Raw genomic sequence first — 14037 nt, forward strand, 5'->3', positions numbered from 1 at the left:
GAGAGAAGTGCCTATATTTCGCCTCGCCCCAAGGTAGGAAGGTACGTAACATTATCACTTGGCTAGTGCTTTATATGACATAAACAGGGTTGTTGGGGGGGGGGGGTTGCCTCTTGTTGGGGATGACATCAATGAAGGTTTCTGAAATCACCATGGTATCTTGTAGCAAACCAGTGTCTCTTTCTAGATGCTTTGCCCACCAAGGGAGAAAGCTGTAGACATGGCAGAATATTGGCAAGGGCTACTCTTGTGTAGCTGATGGGGCCTGTAAACAAAGCACAGTATGATGACAACTAGACAGATGGCACCAGATGGCCAGTTGTGATTGCTGCCTCTAATCAGTTAAGTCAGTTCATGTCCTCTGGCACACCTAATCCCAATGTTTTAAAACCGATTTAAAAGTCATGAAGTTTTAAAATAAAATAATGTTGCAATGATTTTTCTTCCATGCATGCAGCCTGATGCAGGCCTCCACTGAGCATGGAAAACCACAGCACCCTGCAGCATTGGGAAAAGCATATCCGTGGAATTCAATAAAATTGCTTTGTGTGCATGCGGGTACTTTATGTATTGTTACTATTATTCTGTCCCACCCTTCCTCCCCAAGGAGATCAGGGCAGCAAATGTTTGTGTATGTTTGTGGTGTTTGTACTGGGGTATTGGTTACATCCAGTTGGCCATGCCCACTACAGGCCTGGGCCCCTGGAGGGTTGACCAAGGGGCAATGCAACTTTCCAGTAAAAAAGTTTTCCCCGCCCCTGTTTTAGAACTTCACATTGTCTGGCTTCTCTCTACAGTGGTTTTAATACTTTATATTTGCACAAAAAATGGAAATTAACTCTTGATTTCTCCTAGTAGATGAAAAGCAGAATAGAAAACTTTAAAATAAATACGTTGTTTAATCCTTGCAAGTTTTAGCACAGTATACTGGAGCAAATGGGGTAATCTTCTGATAGCAGAGTAAATGGCAGTATATTCAGAATCAACTTTTGATCTCTCATTATTGTTGGGGCATCACTTTTAATGGTATTGAAAAGTATTTTATGCAATACATGCCCCAATATGGCAAATTAGTTAAGTAACTGGGACTTGTTTTACACATTAACTCCAATTCAGAGATGACTCGCATGACAAGAAGAGCTGCTTGTGAGTTGTTGTACACGAAGGACCAAAGTACAGCAGGCATATACAGATCAGAGGCAGGTAGCAACTTGTATCTGAGTACAGAAGGGAATATCTTGGATAGTAGGAGTTGTCCAAAACATCTGGAATGCACCAAGCTGGGGAAAGTTGGACTAGATGGCGAAATAGTCTGACCTGGCACAAGGCAACTTCCTATGAGATGTGAGTTAAATCTGGCCTGAGCTATTGTGACACACTAGGCATATTTGTATTTTGATTCTATCTGCTTTTCTCCAGGGGAAGTAAAGGTAAAGGGACCCCTGACCATTAGGTCCAGACGTGACCGACTCTGGGGTTGCGGCACTCATCTCACTTTATTGGCTGAGGGAGCCAGCGTACAGCTTCCGGGTCATGTGGCCAGCATGACTAAGCCGCTTCTGCCGAACCAGAGCAGCGCACGGAAACGCCTTTTACCTTCCCGCTGGAGCGGTACCTATTTATCTACATGCACTTTGGCGTGCTTTCGAACTGCTAGGTTGGCAGGAGCAGGGACCGAACAATGGGAGCTCACACCATCGCGGGGATTTGAACCACCAATCTTCTGATCGGCAAGTCCTAGGCTCTGTGGTTTAACCCACAGCGCCACCCGCGTCCCTCCAGGGGCAGTAGGTCTCTGTAAATAGCGTTTTCACTGGCAAGCTGATCTACTTGCATATTTTGCAGGGATGAAGCCCCGATAGCGCATCTGCCCACTGTGATTTGTTTATCAGGTAGCTGACACAGCTCCCTGCTGACAGTTTTTTTGTCTTTCCTTGTGGCCTGTTACAATGGGAGAGTGGGATGGATCGTCCCATCTTTAGAGCAGGGAATTGGACTCCATGGATTCAGTGTGACTATGAGGGGTCAGTATCTACTGGACTGTTTGAAATTAGAATTCAGACCCCATGTTAAGGAAATCTATTGGCATAAAATACAAAGCCACTGGATATGTGTTGCAGACAGATAACTTTTTTACATGAGCATCTGATGGAGATGCTATGGAAATCTAGGGAAATAAGGGACTCAAAGATGGAAGGGTATATACTGTACTATACAAAGGGGCAGGAGGCGAAAGTACGGAAAAGAAAAGAAAAGAGAAGAGAAGAACCAGATTTTGAAGAGTAAGCTACAAAAAAACCAACAAATGAGCCAAGTGAGTGGGGAGAGAGCCATGAGAGAGAGAGAGAGAGAGAGAGAGAGAGAGAGAGAGAGAGAGAGAGAGAAACAGAGAGACTAGCTGCTGACACCCAGTCAAGGACAAGAAAAGAAACAACAACTAAATGTACCAAGAAAAAAGAAACATCCTGCATAACTGGCTTATTAGTTATCTAAAGGAGAAAGAGGCCTTTTTTGGAAAACGCCCATTCAAATTTCCTGGCTTCCAATGTCAGATTAGAGAGAGAAAATGGTACTTAAGAGGGGGAAATTGTGCTTTAGGGTTCTCATTTCTCTGGACAGAAGAAAACATGATCAGTGGAGCCAAATTGCATTGTCTCAGTTTTGGAACTTGTGCCGTGTGAAACAGTGCAGAATGTGGTTTCAATAAACTGGGAATTCAATTCCCAGCTCAGTGGGTAGACTTAGGCAAGCTGCTACTTCTTATGCTTATAACCCCCACTCCCCATCACTGTGAGTTTGCAATATGAGGGTAATAATAAATAGCATTCTACATTGCAAGGCTGTTATGGTTGCACAGATAACGTTTGTGAAAATGATTTGAGTTAGGAAAGGCATTATATATGGTAAATATCAAGATTCAGCGTTGTTGTGATGAGTTAAGAGAGAGTATATGAAATTTGGCAAATGACACTGGTTCTAATATATTTCATGCCTCTTTAGTTTGACTGCCTCATGTTCAGGCCAAAAGTTAATGAAATCTGAGTCTTTTAGGGGGTATCTTATTTCTCATTGCATCTCTGCCACAGATGGCAGACACTGTTGCTTTATTTCCAATCAAAAAATCTCTGGAACTAGAATAGCTTAAAAAGTCCTATCCTCTTTGCCAAAGTCAGGTGGATCTCTTGGTTAATTTATAATGATTTATTAAAAGTTAATATATTTTCATTTAAGAACATACTGTACTTCCCTCCTCTCCAATAATTCTGCCCAATGCGAGAAGGAGGCAACATCATCTTTGGCATTTTCTTTTGGTAGCTAAAGTGAAATAAAGTCAAATGTACACACTGAATACGTCAAGACAAACATTTTGCAGTTGCATTTTTTATTTCCCAGGTATGTTTTGCCATTTCTGTGGGATTTCATACATATTTCCTTTCTTATCCATTTATACTTGTTTCTTGCCTTCGTTTTTGAGTGTATTAGCTTTTCTGTGCTAGGAGTTTTAACATGTTACTGGCAACTTACATGCCACTAATGCCACCCTGAGCACTGTAACAAAGCAAACCTAAATATTCAGAGGAAATCCTGCTGTGTTCAAATGAGCTTGCTCCTTAGTAAGTATATTTAGGACAACTTCCTGAGTCTTATTGAGCTAATGGGGATTGTAAGTTTCATGTGCCATTCCTTGAAAATACGTGAGAATTCAACATTTTTGCAGTGTGTTGCTTTATACAAAATTAGCTATGCTTCTTACCTAAATAAAGTGCAGAATTCTGCGTCACTTTAGCTCAGGTTTGTACCATTTATTTACCTTGTCTTCTATCTCTCTAGGTATGAATGCTGCTGTCCGAGCCGTGACTCGCATGGGGATATATATTGGAGCAAAAGTGTTCCTGATCTATGAGGTTCAAAATTTTTACCCATCAAAATGCTTTGTTGTTTTTTTTCTTTGCATGTGGGTGGTTATTGGTATAGCCTTGTTCTTTTTAAAATTGCTGGATAGTTGCCAGGAGACTCTGGAATCATGTAAATGACAGGGGAGCCTGGTTTGGACTATACTGTTTCCTACCTTCTTCCTCTTAGCAGTGGGAGAGTGAGATCACACCTTTCTGCCCTGCGCACCATGTGATTATCCATCCTTTTGACACCACTTGCAATGCTAGAGTGTAATGTTTACATTGGGCATACATGCATAAATTCCACTATGGGAAGGGCCAGTTCCCAGATTTGGCAGGGTGAGGGTGGAAATTGACTGTGTGATTTGGGCTAATGTGCATTGAATTTTATTGATCTATAATGCTATTCAAACTTTGTGAACATATTGGGAGTGTCGAAGGCAGGTCATGTGTGCCTGGTAGGCAGAATAGGATGGTAAGAACTCCATCTCTACACAGTCAAAGGAAGAAGGTAGAGTATCTTCCAAAGTAGGCCTGGGTCTCATTGATGTGGTAACAGTATCAGTCTCTTTCTCTGAAGGTTGGTGCTCAGAAATTGTCTTAGCAGGAGTTGTGTGATTAAGAAACATAACTGACTTTTTCACTCCTTTCCCTTTAAAAAGCCACAGCCTGGAAAGGCGAATTTTGCAAATCTCCCATGAGCAGAATCAGTATCATTAAATAGTCCTTTGAAGTTAGGGGAATCCAGGGTGCAGTTTCTAGAATGAATATAAAGGTAAAGGGACCCCTGACCATTAGGTCCAGTTGTGACCTACTCTGGGGTTGCGGCGCTCATTTCACTTTAGTGGCCTAGGGAGCCGGCGTACAGCTTCCAGGTACTGTGGCCAGCATGACTAAGCCGCTTCTGGCGAACCAGAGCAGCTCACAGAAACACGGTTTACCTTCCCGCTGGAGTGGTACCTATTTATCTACTTGAACTTTGACGTGCTTTCGAACTGCTAGGTTGGCAGGAGCAGGGACCGAGCAACGGGAGCTCACCCTGTTGCGGGGATTCGAACCGCCAACCTTCTGATCAGCAAGCCCTAGGCTCTGTGGTTTAACACACAGTGCCACCCGCGTCCAGGAATGAATATACAGGAAGTAAAATTAGATATGCAAATTAAGTAAGTGTGTATGGCCACCTGGATCCTGTCTATTGCTTTTTCCTTTTAAAAACAAACCACCCCATCACCTGGACGTGGGTGGCGCTGTGGGTAAAACCTCAGCGCCTAGGACTTGCCGATCACATGGTCGGCAGTTCGAATCCCCGTGGCGGGGTGCGCTCCCGTCGTTCGGTCCCAGCACCTGCCAACCTAGCAGTTCGAAAGCACCCCCGGGTGCAAGTAGATAAATAGGGATCGCTTACCAGCGGGAAGGTAAACAGCGTTCCGTGTGCTGCGCTGGCTCGCCAGATGCAGCTTGTCACGCTGGCCACGTGACCGGGAAGTGTCTGCGGACAGCGCTGGCCCCCGGCCTCTAGAGTGAGATGAGCGCACAACCCTAGAGTCTGGCAAGACTGGCCTGTACGGGCAGGGGTACCTTTACCTTTTTACCCCATCACCTATTGAGATTAAATAGCATGCCTGTGTGGTTTTTTAAAAGGGAAGCCAAAAATCTAATACGTCATACAGGCACTGGATGTCACATCTGAAGCCAGATTTCACAATTCACAGCATGATTAGTCATGCAGTAAACTAGTGCTCCTGGGTGCAGTTGTTTCACAGTTTGACTAGTGATCACATGACTCTCAAGAAGAGCCCAGTGCATGGCACCTTGGCAGCCCCTGGCCAGGAAGATGAGGCAACTGTAAAACAGGGCTCAGGGGAAGCATGATGATCAAGTTAGAACTAGATGTCACCTAGGATACCCCTTTACAAAAATTGACAGTCTGTGCATTCTCTGAGATACAAAATTAATTGTACTATAATAATTTAGCAACATGCTTTACAAGAACAAATGCTGAATACATTATATTTCTGCAGCTGAGTGGCATTGAGGGATCTTTCAAAAACATTAGTATATTCTTCATATAAAAGTTAAAGCAATGGCAATGGTGAGATAAACAGGCAAAAACGCCTTTGTTCTTGTGATCACTTTCAAACTGTAAATCCACAAGACACTTTGTACCGCCTATAAATTGTGGCAGACAGTTCCATAGTTTTCCTCATGAGCTTCTCACAGTCCAGCAAGTTATGCAAGAACATTTGCTGTGGTGCTGTAAAATTGCCAGACCTCAAGATCAAATCCTGTAGAAATGGTGTGATAACATGCCATTTGTCTTTGTAATGTGTGTCCTTGAAGCTTTTGCAACTTTATTTTTGTATATTCAAGGGCTTCACATTTAATTGTCAATCTTTGTGTGATCTGAGGAGTATGGAGACAATATGGGTGGCTTAGAGCTGTTTTAAGGGATTCTTGCAACACTCCTTATGCTGGATTAATTTTAAAGGGTCATGGAGCAAGCTTTCCCTAGTGCAATGACGCATTCACACTGCTCTCTTTCCTCTTTGCAGGGTTACGAGGGACTGGTAGAAGGAGGAGAGAATATCAAGCAAGCAAACTGGCTCAGTGTATCCAACATCATTCAACTGGTAAGGTCCAAATGGTCATGCTGCCTGACTCCCTGCTGTGGAAGCAGACAGGCCTCATGACATTTCCCATCTCAGGTCCGTCTATAGCCACACATTGCCTTCTGGAGTACAGAGCTCTGACGTACAGTAGCTCTCTGAGTGGTTTAAATTAGTTGTACATTTCTGAGTTGAAGTGCTAATTTATGAGTGTTAGTGAAGACAAACCACGTTCTCTCATGGTCCCATTTTTCTCAAATTCATGCAGATGCAATTTTCTCCTCACAGGAAGGGAGAAGGACTGTGCTGGGGTAGCGACATGGCCTACATAGTTCTGCAAAAGCTCTGTTTGGTTCTTCTCGGCCTTTGCCTCCCAGATCACCAGTTATGACCTATTCCACCTCCCCTGCTTTCCTGTGCCCTTTATAAATAACAGTTCTGCTCCCAAAATCTTGATTGGATAGGCAGTGAGGTATTCCTTCTCCTAGAAGGCTCCATGTTAGAAGGAAGGAAACAGGCATCAATTTGAGGAAGAGTCTACAATGTGTGAATTCACAGCAGTGGGTATAGCTATGGCACAGCTGGTTAGGTAACAGACCAGAAATATATGTTGATTAGCGCTGGAAATGAGATCCCTTGGTCTGTTTAAGAAAGGTTCTGTAGCTGCCTAGCATGGCCTCATGAGAGATGGGAGTTGTACTTGGCTGCCACTGCAGGGAGAAAGGAGGAGTGTTTTGGTACATTATCGTACTCTTAAATTGACTTCTAAAGGAAGCCTGAATAATAAGATTGCAGGAGCTGCCCTGAAATGAACCCATTCATTCTAACCTGGTACTGTTTGTCCCAGCTAGCAGAAGCTTTAGGAAGATTGGGAAAGGGCCAGAGCACATGCTTCAGGAGGCCCCACATCCAATTCCTGGCATCTCCTGCCTGAAACCACAGAGAGACACTGTCAGTCAGTATAGAGAATACTGAGCCAGGTGGACCAGTTTGGTCTGACTTTGTATTAGGCGGCTTCCTGTGTTCTTATGTAAGGTCTTCCATGTCTCAGGCAGAGGTCCCTTGTAGCCTCTCCACCTGATATGGCCCCAGTTGTGAGATGAGGCAGGGTCCCTCCCTGAATTGGGATATTTAGCATAAGCTTTGCAGTAGTTTACCAAGAAACGTTTTCCTGGAGGAATCACGAGAAAGGGTTGAGTTTTGGAGAAATCAATCCAGTCAGTTAAATCTCCTAATGAATTGATTTCACATTATTTCATACCTGATGCATTCCCCAGTCCAAAGATTACATCACTTTTCCTTGTCAGTCATTGTTACTTCATATGGACATCCTCCAGAGAGACTCCTTTAATTTCATGTTCAGCCTGGGATGCTTAACTTGCCCTTTCACCTTTATGATTTCTTCACTGTGCTTGGTTTCAGGGAAGGTCAAATGCTGGCTTTGGGTTTGTGCTACAAAAGAGCCATTTATTGTGGGTGGATTAGACATATGCATTCTTTGGCCCACCACAGTCGCAAGTAATAGGAATTAATTTGTGGTGGCACAGTTTTAACATATCTGTGTCACATGATTTTTAAAATTATTTTTATTTTTATCATTATTATTACTATTGCTGTTATTTTTATTAGGCAGGTGCTAAATTTCCTTTTTCCTTCCTCAGGCTCAAAAAAATGTGTGCTGACAGAGAAATCATCATCAGGGCCTTGTCAATTTTAAGTTCTTTACCTAAAATGCCTAATGAGAGTCAATGCTTATATTTAAAATACGTGTGTGATGCATGTCTAGATTTCAAGCAACCCTGAAATGGCCACAGCTTCCTGCGTTGTATACGTATGTGTAGGATTATCATATTTCTAAAAGTGAAAATCTGGACACAAAACTTAAAAAGCTATTTTTAAGGAAATACTCCAAAAACTCCACTTGCAATGATTTCCACTGTTTACGTGGGCCTAATCCTGGCTATGTCCAGACGTATGGCAGCCCTACCTATGTGAGAATTGTGTTTTCCCAATAAATCTCTCTCTCTCTCTGAAGTGACCTTGCTTTGTTCAGGTGTATAGAATATAACTAAGTGTAATTCGCAATTTCTGGCTCTTGACTCTACTCCTGTTTTTATTTCTTTCCACCTGGTTCATCATAACAGCCCGAGTTATTGCCTAGTAATTCCAGATGTCTCAGAAACTCTGCTGTAGGCCGGGTCTAATCCAACTCAGCTCCGTTCACCTGGGTATAACATCCGTCACCTGCGGGTAGGGTGGGAGTGCTGCAGTTCTCGCACCACTGAGCTGGAATTGCTTCCTAGGTGATCCTGATTGTCAGGAGCTCTCTGAACTGGGACCTGCTCAGCCCCCTCCTAATAGTGTTTGTGTTGTTGTTTTTCCCCTTCTTAGAGCCTTTCCCAATTTGACTGGTGTGCCTCCTTTCCCTCAGGTAACATTCTGGTCTTGCATGCCTCTGCAGGATTTCCCCTTCTTGTCCTTCACCTTCCATGTCTTTCTGATGCTGTCAATGCAGCCTGCTGTTTCTGATGGGCTTAAGCAAGGCCAGCATGCTGTCTGCAGCGCTTTGTTTTACCTGCCCATGTAGACTTACCTTCAGAAAGATGAGGACAAGGGTGGCAGCTGTGTCAGTTCCTGTGGTGCTAGCGCACCCCTTTAGCAGGGTATGGCAAGCCTCCGGGCAGGAATCTTAACTGTGCTAACAGCATGTTCTCCCTCTACAGACCTTCACAGCACATTGCTCTTTGTATTTATTCCAGTAACACTTGCATCCCTCATTGTTGTGTTCCTCTACCCCCTCTTGTTTTCTTGCTCTAAAGTGACGCTTGTTGGTCATAGTCTGGAGTTTTAGCTCAATGGATGTAGGTTTGTGGTGCTATTCCCGTAGCTCTCGTGCTGTTCAAGAGTGGGGAAGGGTGTTCAGGAAGATCATTACCCCGTCACAGCAGCATTCATCGACATTGTGAGGATCCCAGCAGGAGATCCTACTGAGCAACAAGAATACAAAGCTGAAAATGAATGAACTGCAGCTAAAACTATTATGTTCATTTTTCACATGGTCTAGTCCTTCCCCTGCTCACCCCCCTAATATTCTTAAGAGGGTCTCTTCTCCAGTCTTCAGAGAGTAGCTGGAAGTGGGGAGGCAGAAAAAGGTGCTCCTTTTCTTTCACTGCAGTTTTAATCTGAAATCTTAGGTGCATTTTTGCGCCCATAGCTCAGAAACTGCTCACGCTAATGAAATTCCCTGTTGCAAAATGCACCTAGAACAATGTAAGTTTTGAACACTGATCAAGGGGCAGGAGTGATTTTGAGTGAAATGAAAAATGCCCCTGTATTATGGTGGGGGACAGAGCAGATTTGTCACACTTGGCTGGTTTGCAGCACACAGACTGGGCCAGGCCTATGCTCCTCTAGTTGTGTTGGCCAAGACCCTTTCAAAAGGAGAGTTGCCTGATAGTGAAGTCAGCTGTTCAGTGGTACATATTACATAGTGCCTCCACCCCCATCGTTCTACCTGGACATTGAGATCTAGCGCCGAGGGCCTTCTGGCAGTTCCCTCACTGTGAGAAGCCAAGTTACAGGGAACCAAGCAGAGAGCCTTCTCGGTAGTGGCACCCGCCCTGTGGAATGCCCTCCCACCAGATGTCAAAGAGAAGAACAGCTACCAGACTTTTAGAAGACATCTGATGGCAGCCCTCTTTAGGGAAGCTTTTAATGTTTAACAGACTACTGTATTTTAATACTTTGTTGGAAGCCTCCCAGAGTGGCTGGGGAAACCCAGCCAGATGGGCGGGGTATAAATAATAAATTATTATTATTATTATTATTATTATTATTATTATTATTATTAGCAATAGTCAGAGCTGCTGTTTATCAATAAAATGATTTATAAGGACTGCAACAGTACATGATTTATAAAGACTGCAGCACCAAGTCCACTGAAGATCACAGTTCTGGCAGCAGCATGACTGGATAGAGAAAGAGACATTTCCATATCCCTTCTTCGCATTTCAGTATACATAATGGTGTATCAGGGTAATGCCTTGGGGTTGTTGCATTTATCTTCATACCCACTAGTACTGGAGTCCCCTGGTACATCAGGTTAGAAATAAGAATCCTGCACTTCTTGGGCCAATGTGACATATGCCTTCTGTGTTTAGAGGATATTGCAATCCAATTCTGCTTGAATCTGGAACCATCTTTTAAACAGTATCTCTGTTTAGAACAGGGTTGGGAAACTTGTAGCCCTCTGGGGTTTGGTGGACCACAGCTCTCATTGGCCATTCCAGCTGGGAGTGGTTGGACTTGTAATCCAACATCTGAAGGGGATCCCCAACCCAGCTGTAGAAAGTCCCCTGCTTTATTCCTGTTGGAACTCCCAGCCATTCAAGATGTTGATGACCTTTGTGCTTAACTGTGGATCTGTCTGTTGACTTCCGATTTGTCTTCTGAGCTTCCTTTCTCACCTGGTTTCTTCGTTTGTAGGGTGGCACCATCATTGGCAGTGCCCGCTGCAAAGCTTTCACGACCCGGGAGGGCCGCCTCCAGGCTGCCTACAACCTGGTGCAGCACGGCATCACCAACTTGTGCGTCATTGGTGGGGACGGAAGCCTGACTGGTGCAAATATATTCCGCTCGGAGTGGGGTGGTCTTTTGGAGGAACTGGTCAAAGAAGGTACGTGTGAACCTTAGTTCTTTTCACAGCACTACTCCAGTGAGTCAACCTGATGCCTATATCAGAGAAATCCCAGTAGCAGTCTTGGATGTTAGAAATCCCCGTAACAATGAGCCCACATGGTAAAGGCCAATAGAATTGGAGCCAAAACTGAGCCTTTGAGAAACAAGAGAGATGTATCAGCATGCTAGGTTTGTAGAGGTACCCCCTGCCAAAAAAAAAGGTTTGGTTTAACCCCACCCACTCCCAGTCCACTGAGGACAGAGCATGCATTGCTCAATATCTTCAAAATGTTGAGTGTCAGTTCAAAAATAAAAACAAAAACTGGGGTGGGCGGGTGTCATGAGTAAAATGTCCTGCTTGATTCCCTTACAACTTACTGTATCCTGGGCATGGACCTCACAGGTGGCCTGGGATGCTGTCAGAGCTCTTGCCCTGCCTTCTCAAAGCTGGGTAAGCCTGCAATTTCAACTTTCACAGGGGTGGGGATAAATAAATAGAGAGTGGATTTCCTCCGCTGTCCGTTTATTTATTTCAGCTTCCGTGCAAAGCTGCGATCATGTAAATAGAAGAACCGTAAAATGCAGGTTACCAGTACAAAAACTCTATACTGGGTACGAGGAAGGAAAATGGGTCATTAAAAACTCGTTCTGAAGCAGTTTCATATACACGCTTTCCCCCCATTTAATTTCCCCAACCTCCCTCCCTGGCAGCATTGTCCTTACAACTTCAACCTTCTGTGAGAATGTATCACTATGAAGGGCCTTGAAACTTACTGTGACTATGTTTTACATTCAATTACACACCAACCTACCCTTTCATTCCTCAATACATGCATGCAGTGAGCAGAAGGGACCTTCAGTAGCACAGAAATAAACACACAGGATCCTGACCACTGAGGACTGTTCGAATTTCTTGCTAGTTTGCAGACCTTCAAATTCCAAAAGCAAATACTGATTTCATACAATGGAGAGGAAAAGAAACTCAAATATACAAGAGAGCCTATGAACACTACTTTGTTCATGATTTTTAAAAAAGAACAAAATAGAGCAAAGTTAAAGATGAGCACTCCTTAATTCTGCAAAAAGTTGTTTAGCAATCTTTATAGCTTAGAATACAAAATTTGCCAGTGATTCAGTTACATGATATTGTGTATCCATGGCCAAGATGTTTGAAAGGAAACAATCAAGTAACAAATTAGTCTGGTTTTTTCATCTCTCTGAAAATTACACAATAGTAACACATTTAGTATATGAGGCTAGTTATACTTGAGTTTAGAAAGCTTTCTGTCTCAATGGAGTCAATGCTAACTAAATTTGTAGGGTTTAATTTGCTGCCCTCCTCCTTCTTAAAATTCTTTTTTCCCCTAGTTAAAAACATGATTCTGCAATCAAGCTATTATCAGTGCCAAATTATGGTTTTCAGATTATCAAGATGTGATTGCAAATCAAGTTGAAAAGACATTAAGGTTATAATCTCATTTACAGTCTCAAGTTAATAGGAAAGAAATATAACTTCACTCAAATTAACAATTAACCATTTCCAGTTGGGCTAACACCATCCTATTTTCTACTTTAGGATATGTTCTCTTCATATGTAATTGTCATTTCCATAGTCCTTTCCCTAGACAGACCATCTCTCATTCATATCCATTTGTTAATATTTTCTCTCTCTCTTTCTTCCTCAGGGAAGATCACTGAGGAGGTGTCTCAGACATACTGTCATTTAAACATTGTGGGTCTGGTGGGCTCCATTGACAACGATTTCTGTGGTACAGATATGACCATTGGCACTGACTCTGCCCTGCACCGTATCATGGAGGTGATTGACGCAATCACCACTACTGCCCAGAGGTCAGCAAATGATTTCTCAGGTCTTTTGCTTCTTATGTTTCTTTACAAAAGACTGCAGCATGCCTAGGACTAGCTTGAGAGCTATGTAACCAACAGATAGTTCCTGCCCTGTGGAAGCGTTTTTCCGAGGGGTGTGTAGGTGTGATGAACCTGCTTCTCTCGAACTAACTCCTATTAGAGCCTTCCCAGATAGTTGCACCACCCAGAACAATTAAGTTAGAGCCATTGAAATCAATGGACCTAACTTAGTCATTTTCATTGAGTATATTCTGAGTAAACTTTCATTGAATGCCACCCTTGCACTATAAAAGGAACTCATTAGCCAAGTACACAGATGTCATCATCAAAGATGACACTTGTGTTGCTGAGATGTTATATTTCTCCCCACTCATTCAGCAACATGTTGCTAAGAAAATGTGAATCCCTACCTGCCTGCACGACATGTGCAGTCTTGTCACATGAACACTGTTTCACTTTGGAGCTGCTGTGCTGGAGGCACCATGTAAGCAATATCTGCTTGCCCAAATGATTCAGAAGCAAGACCTGGTTGCCTTCCTTGATCTTCAGAGACAAGCAGCCACTGCCGCAGCAGCCTTCTGCTCCTTCCACAAGTAGCAGTGCACTGCATCTTTCCTGGGCTAAAATGCACAACCCTACACTATTTCAGAGAGGTGGAGGAGAAGCAACACCACAGTACCTCCCCTCTCACTCCTCCCTGGTGTGGCTCATTTTCTAACCTAGGCTCTACAGATTTTGGTCACTCCTCCCTCTGTGAGAGAATGTGGAGTCTTAATTGTGATATCCTTCTGAGCGCTTCCAATGTGCATGCGACTTCAGCTGCTCATCCCTGTCACAGTGAGGTTTGCTGAGTAAGCAGCAATATGTTCTTTCCCAAGTCTGGAGACTTTTTGATTCTTTCCAAAGTCAGCCCAAGGCCTGGGAGAGTCCCCTTCAAAAGCCTAGGAGACTGGCAGGAAGATAAAATGAAAAATGTGCTCAACAGCAGC

General features: G+C 43.5%; 2 protein-coding genes across 4 annotated transcripts in view; one reads left to right on the plus strand and one right to left on the minus strand.

The window, feature by feature from the left end:
- The window catches only part of LOC114597707 (endothelial protein C receptor-like), a 222794-nt gene that overhangs the window by 16223 nt on the left and 192534 nt on the right, over nt 1-14037 (minus strand). The gene's annotated exons all lie outside the window — the stretch shown is intronic.
- The window catches only part of PFKL (phosphofructokinase, liver type), a 40745-nt gene that overhangs the window by 3584 nt on the left and 23124 nt on the right, over nt 1-14037 (plus strand). For 2 of the 3 annotated variants that reach the window (XM_077930016.1, XM_077930018.1), the window contains exons 2-5: nt 3832-3905; nt 6449-6526; nt 10988-11177; nt 12865-13030. In XM_077930016.1, coding sequence (XP_077786142.1) covers nt 3832-3905; nt 6449-6526; nt 10988-11177; nt 12865-13030 — 508 coding nt within the window. Of the gene's footprint in view, nt 1-3314; nt 3394-3831; nt 3906-6448; nt 6527-10987; nt 11178-12864; nt 13031-14037 lie in introns of those variants that run through there. The other variant, XM_077930017.1, reaches the window with a different exon arrangement.

The sequence above is a fragment of the Podarcis muralis genome, chromosome 6, assembly GCF_964188315.1.
Source record: "Podarcis muralis chromosome 6, rPodMur119.hap1.1, whole genome shotgun sequence".
Lineage (NCBI taxonomy): Eukaryota > Metazoa > Chordata > Lepidosauria > Squamata > Lacertidae > Podarcis > Podarcis muralis.